Source organism: Phalaenopsis equestris, unplaced genomic scaffold (genome assembly GCF_001263595.1).
Source record: "Phalaenopsis equestris unplaced genomic scaffold, ASM126359v1 Scaffold000002, whole genome shotgun sequence".
In the NCBI taxonomy this organism is placed as follows: Eukaryota; Viridiplantae; Streptophyta; class Magnoliopsida; order Asparagales; family Orchidaceae; genus Phalaenopsis; species Phalaenopsis equestris.
Window position 1 is genome coordinate 69,744,567 of NW_018164444.1, and position 5,694 is coordinate 69,750,260.

At 34.7% G+C, this 5,694-nt stretch overlaps 1 protein-coding gene across 1 annotated transcript; it reads right to left on the bottom strand.

Moving 5' to 3' along the window:
- Positions 1-207: 207 nt before the first annotated feature.
- On the bottom strand, positions 208-3,486 carry LOC110023759 (gibberellin 2-beta-dioxygenase 8-like). Its single transcript, XM_020723327.1, has 3 exons — positions 2,811-3,486; positions 1,273-1,594; positions 208-590 (listed from the first exon to the last, which is right to left on the bottom strand). Exons 1-3 carry the CDS (start codon positions 3,296-3,298, stop codon positions 360-362), a joined length of 1,041 nt encoding a protein of 346 aa, XP_020578986.1. The 5' UTR covers positions 3,299-3,486; the 3' UTR covers positions 208-359.
- Between the last annotated feature and the right edge of the window lie 2,208 nt (positions 3,487-5,694).

Below are 5,694 nucleotides of genomic sequence, written 5' to 3' on the forward strand. Positions count from 1 at the left end.
CATGTAAAGGGGGTTAGGTGAATTAATTTTCTTTTGTTAGTCCAAGAACTCAGTAGTACTTAAGCTCACTGATTTCTAACTGCAGATTTATCTATTTGTAAGCCAACAAAACTCACACTTCAGAAGAAAAATTTAACATACATATCACACAATTTCTATGTACTTACATTATCAACATCTAAACTTTGATTTTTAAATTTGTAGCAATTTAGCTATGCATGAAAATATGTTTTGTTTTCTAAAAATTAGTAACAGTGATATTAATGGTCTGGGTGTTATAAATGTAAATAGTTGAAGTTCAGATGTTAGGTATGTAAATACATAAAAAAATCATGCGCCGCGCCCCAACTTAGAATTTTCTATAATAGAAATCTTGAGAGCCCCACTTTATACCCAGTTGTCTTGACATCTTCTTGAACCTGTCTCCTGAACTCCTTGAAGGTAAACTTCCTGTAGCGAGAAGGCTCCTTGCAGCTACTTACGATGGAGTCATAGGAAGGGCAAAGAAAGTAAGCTATGGAGTATCTCTCCACTGTACTATTAGTCATCACCTTGTGCTCGACACTCTTGTACACATCATTGCTCCATGCCTGTCATTCCAAGTAAATTTAAGCTTAATCAACTTGCCAATATTTTCCAACACACCAAGTCCTTAAAAAAATAACTCAATTATCTTCCTTGATGGCAGGATCTGGGTAAAACCAGACCAAATTATATAGTGGATTCAGGTATTTTGGGTCACTTTCATGCTGATTAAGTCTAATTATGTTTAAATCATGTATTAAAACCCAAATCATTCATATAAACTAAGACTGCTAACAAAAATGATGAATGGGGATCAAAACAGAAGGGAGGAGTAATTAAGTGATTGATGAGATTGGGACACTTTGTTTTAGATAAGAAGGATTCAGGTCCACCATCCCTTTCACTAAGGAAAGTTAGTGTTGCTTAAAGGAGAAGGCAGCAACATGGTCTTTATCCTATGTACTTAAAGCTTATTATACTTATCCCACGCCCCTCTCCTGTCATTGAATATCACAACATCAGACTAACTTAATAAAAACGAGAGATTTACATACATACCCACTCAATTCTTTTGTATTTATATTTCTAACACCCAAACTTCAATTTTTACACGGCTCTGCATAAAAAAAAAGGTTTATTTTATCTTTTTTAGGTGAAATGAAAGATTTGGGTGGTATAAATATAAAAAGGTAGAATTTAGGTGTTAGATATATATATAAATAGATGAGAATTGGGAGAAAGAAATGCCTGAAAGAGATCCCCAATGTTGACTATGAGAGCTTCTGGGTTTGGTTTGATGGAGACCCATTTAGAATCCTTCATCAATTGGAGACCGCCGACATGATCCTGGTGGAGAATTGTTAGGAAATCACTATCTGTGTGAGGCATTAGACCAAAAGTTTCGGGTGAAAATGGGCACGATGGATATCGATTCAGGCGGAGAAAACATGTGTTCTCCCTGCAATTTTCGGTGAAAAAGTCGTCTGAGCATCCGAGGTTGTAGGCAAGCACGCCGGCGAGTATCCTTGCCAATTGTGACATAGAATCAGCAACCTTCTGCATCGACTCCCTAGAAATAGAACAGTGGACTAGTTTGAATCACTTGGTAAATTTAACTTACATTCAATCAAACAATAATTTCTTATGTTCGTCTTTCTTTTTTATTCTCGTGTTTCGTCTCTTTTATGATATAAATCTGGATTAACTAAACCCGATCGTGTGAGATAGATTTATCATGTCAGTTGCTAGCGAGTTTCTTCTCCGTGGCACACTAGATTTGATAGAATCCAAATTTATTGGATTTACTGAATTTGATAAATCCTACCAAACACAATCTATGGGAGGAGAAGTAGGAGCCGTTCAATAGAAAAATGGAAAAAATTAAATTTTATCTTATTGATTTTGTTTTTGTTTTACTTTCAAAAAGGTTTAATCATGATAATTTGAATAAGAAAATTTTTATGTCTAATTTATTAAATTTTCAGAGAAATAAAATCTGAAAATTGTTTGGCATGACAATGTGATGAGTATATATTTAGGAATCAAGATCTGTATGAGATGCAATTTCTTAGATCTTTAGCAAATTTTGAATTTAATCATAATAAAAGAGGTTGAATTAAGAAGAAAATTTATATCCCAACAATTTTTCTTTAGAAAAATATATTTGTTTAGCTTTGTTTGATCAAGCAAAAGCCCACACCAAAAAAAAAAGAAAAAAAAGAAAATAGGGGCTTTTAATAAGTACCACGCAATTCTAATATATTTACATATGTAACACCCGAACTATTATATATATATATATATATATAAAATACCACTATCCCTAACTTTATACAGTGAAATACACCTTTTCATGCATTGGTTTTCAATACCAAGATGTTGTAAATATAAATACCAAACTTTAGGTGTTAAAGATGTAAATTTCCCAAGAAAAAAAAAAAATTTAAAGTAGCTTAAAAGTCTCGTCATTGAAGTCTTCTGAGGAGTCTAAAAACACCAAATTAGTCTAAAAACATTTACTTTCATGCTCCAATCCGCGTTTAAGACCACAAAAGAGGCAACTTCAAATTTGTCAAAGATTTGCTCTCTATTTAGTCAAAAAAAAAGTTTCAAGTCAATATACTCCAATGAAATTCCATGTATGATTCCTCTCAAAATCATCTTTTTCCTTTATTATTTACTTAATATAATCAAATTCAAAAGTTATTAAAATCATCTCTGGTTTATGATAATGCATAAACTTACTATTTAAAAAACTGAAAATTAAACAAAGAAACAGAAACTACCTCAAAGATCTGAACTCGTCTTCATCACAACCACCACCCTCTGAAAGCTTAGAAAGAGGAAAATGAAAGGCTTCAGACCATGAGAACTGATCCAATGAAGTCGCAGTGGGATTCCCCCACCTGTAAGACTCATTCAAATCCTTGGATCCATTCTTCTTCTCAAAGGACATATGAAACAACCTCCTCTGCTCCCTCCTCGCCTCCTTCAGCAGCTCCTTACTGATTCCATGATTCACCACCTGAAAGAATCCCCACACCGACGAAGCAGCAGCTATCTCTGCAACACAGCCCATCCTCTCCTCCTCACCTCCTAGCTGCAAATCTTTCAAATCTATAACGGGAAGCTCGCATTCCTCTATGACTCCTCCGGCTTCATGGCGTTCTGTTTCAGCTGCAGCAGGGAACAGGGAGCTGTAATGTTGGAGGAAAGGAGGGTCATAAGGAGCTGGGAAGGCTGCCATGGCTGAAGATGTGGGTGGGGAAGACATTTATGGTGTGGAGAGATGCATGCGTGGGTGGAAGATGAGGGAGAGTGACAGAGGAAGGATTTGTTTTGGCGGGGAGTGAGAGGGAGACAAATGGCGGTAATGGAAGCTTTGGACTGGGGAGTTTTGTGGGGTGAGGGGGCGGCGACGAGGTCTTGATAAACCTGAAGATGATGATATGATGATGATGCAGTTAACGGATAGATTTTGACTATGATGTGGAAGGTTATAAATGCTTACCGATTTCATTTAAAAACTGTCGCAGTCTAACAGTACTGTCGGAACACTCATTTCTATCCAGCTAAAAAAACAAGGATTTTTATCTTTTTTTTTTCTTTTTGAAAGTTGTTGATTAAATATTGGGCAAAGAATTCCATCAAATTCTAGTTGGTAGTTGAGATGAATGCGGCAAGATTCAGTTCAAATCTTAGGACTTGCTGGGAGTAGTTGTTGGTAAACATAACTAGAAAATTATTATTAACAAAAAATAAAAGTTTTAGAAGTTATTGTACTTATTACAATTTTTTTTTAAAAGCACTTTACATATTCTTCTTATTGAATTTTGTAAGGACGTAGGGTCCCGTATTGTTTGTGGGTTCGTATAATCCGGGAGAAATCTTACACTGAAGTCATAAAGAATGAGATGGAAGAGCCTTTGACCCCTAAATCTTAATTCTTAACTTGTAGCGAGAGATTAAAGCAGGGAGAAGAAAGTGAGAGAGAGGCCCCTGCTCCTAACATAAATCCTCTTCTCTCTCATTTCAAAGCTTTTATTATTTAATAAAATGGGTTTACTATAATTTTGCACTTGTTTCTTAAATTATGTCAATCTCATGAATAAACGAAAGCAAATCTCAATCAAGAAATTCTTAACATTATCCATTTATCCTTTCGTCTCTTTTGGTAGAATTTGGTCAAGATAATCTCACAATCTAGGCAGTAGGAGGTGCATTTTCTTCCTTTCAAATAAAGATTTTGAAGCTTGAGTAGGCTTGTAGCTAGGCTCATAATTAAATTGTGAGATTTTGTGTCCCCTACACTCTAGATGAGACAATAAGCCACACTCTACATTGAAAAATCTCTATACTCCCCAACCTTCTAGAAATTCTCATAGAGTTAAATGAGAACTTTGGTTCTACTTTCTATTGTTTTTCTCTGGAACATGAATCTTATTCCCACTACCACTTGAAACTTTCTCTGCATTCATGTACTCATGATTGTCTTTATTTAAAGATTTTGACTTAATACTTGTTAGTTCAATGAATCCTTTATTGTCCCTGTTGATGGCTATAGGATTTTTTAGTTTTATTTATTTGGCTAATGAGGATGAGGGGAAAGAATTCTGCACCCTCTATCAGGTTAGCTAAGTAGGTAGGCCGGAATTAGAGCAAAAAGGTTTGGTAATGCTCCTTTTTTGAAGCCTTGCCTTCTAATTAGCTTTCTTCTTCTTCCTTCTCCACGTTCTGATTATCTTTTTGAATCAGACTTACATGGCGTCGCCTTTGGTTTTGCTGTTTCAGGAGGCCAAGAACAAGCAGGGTTTTGGAATTTTGGAAATGTGAGAATAGTGTTAGCAGAGTAATAATTTATATTAATAGATAAGCGTAGGTGTTCAATAGTTGAATACCATAATAGTAAGTGGTATGTCTATGTATAGAGGTCAGATATTTATTTTATTTTTAATGATGGGCTTAAAAGAATATGTATACACAAAGTATAATTAGATCATGATCCTTAGTATAAAATATAAGATGTTGGTTCTAATTTTTGCTCATATATACCTCATCTTAAGTAAAAAGAAGGCTCTCTATTTCTTGATAACACTGTTTTATTCGTGCAGATTAATGACCTCGCATTTGCAGTTCAATGAATTCAGATATAACTTCGATTAGATTTTTTCGGTGACATGAGATCCGCATAGTTGATGAATTTTATCATTCTCGTTAAGATTATTATGTGCTTCGTAGCTCACTTTCATTAATGAAAAAAAGAAAAGGGAAAAATGACATAAAACTTCACCAAAATAAAGAAGAATACAAGAAAATAAAAATGGCTGAGAATCACATATAAGGGTTGAGGGCGGCCTTAGGGTCTGTTTTGGCGTAACAACAATTGTTTCAATAAGCAGCTGTGAAGCTACTGTCAGGAGAAGTGGCTGTGAGGAAGATACTGTTGGTAAAATTGTACGTCTGTCTAGATAGTGCAACTATGCATCTAATGTGTCTCAATTATTTCTGAGAAAAAAACTGTAACACCCTCATATACAAATATAAGAACTATGCGGTGTGTACGTAAATCAACTAAAGTGACTAATAATGTTATCTCAAACTATGCTTTATTAAAAATTACTATACAAGACTTATCTATAGTTGTTACTACATAACACCAATGCATTACAA

What these genes read in the sequence shown, in the direction of transcription:
- LOC110023759 (XM_020723327.1), bottom strand. Translation starts at nt 3,298, where the DNA reads ATGTCTTCCCCACCCACATCTTCAGCCATGGCAGCCTTCCCAGCTCCT. An exon ending in GACGAGTTCAGATCTTTGAG is followed by an intron (nt 1,595 to 2,810) that starts GTAGTTTCTGTT and finishes TTCTATTTCTAG; the next exon opens with GGAGTCGATGCAGAAGGTTG. An exon ending in ACATTGGGGATCTCTTTCAG is followed by an intron (nt 591 to 1,272) that starts GCATTTCTTTCT and finishes TTGGAATGACAG; the next exon opens with GCATGGAGCAATGATGTGTA.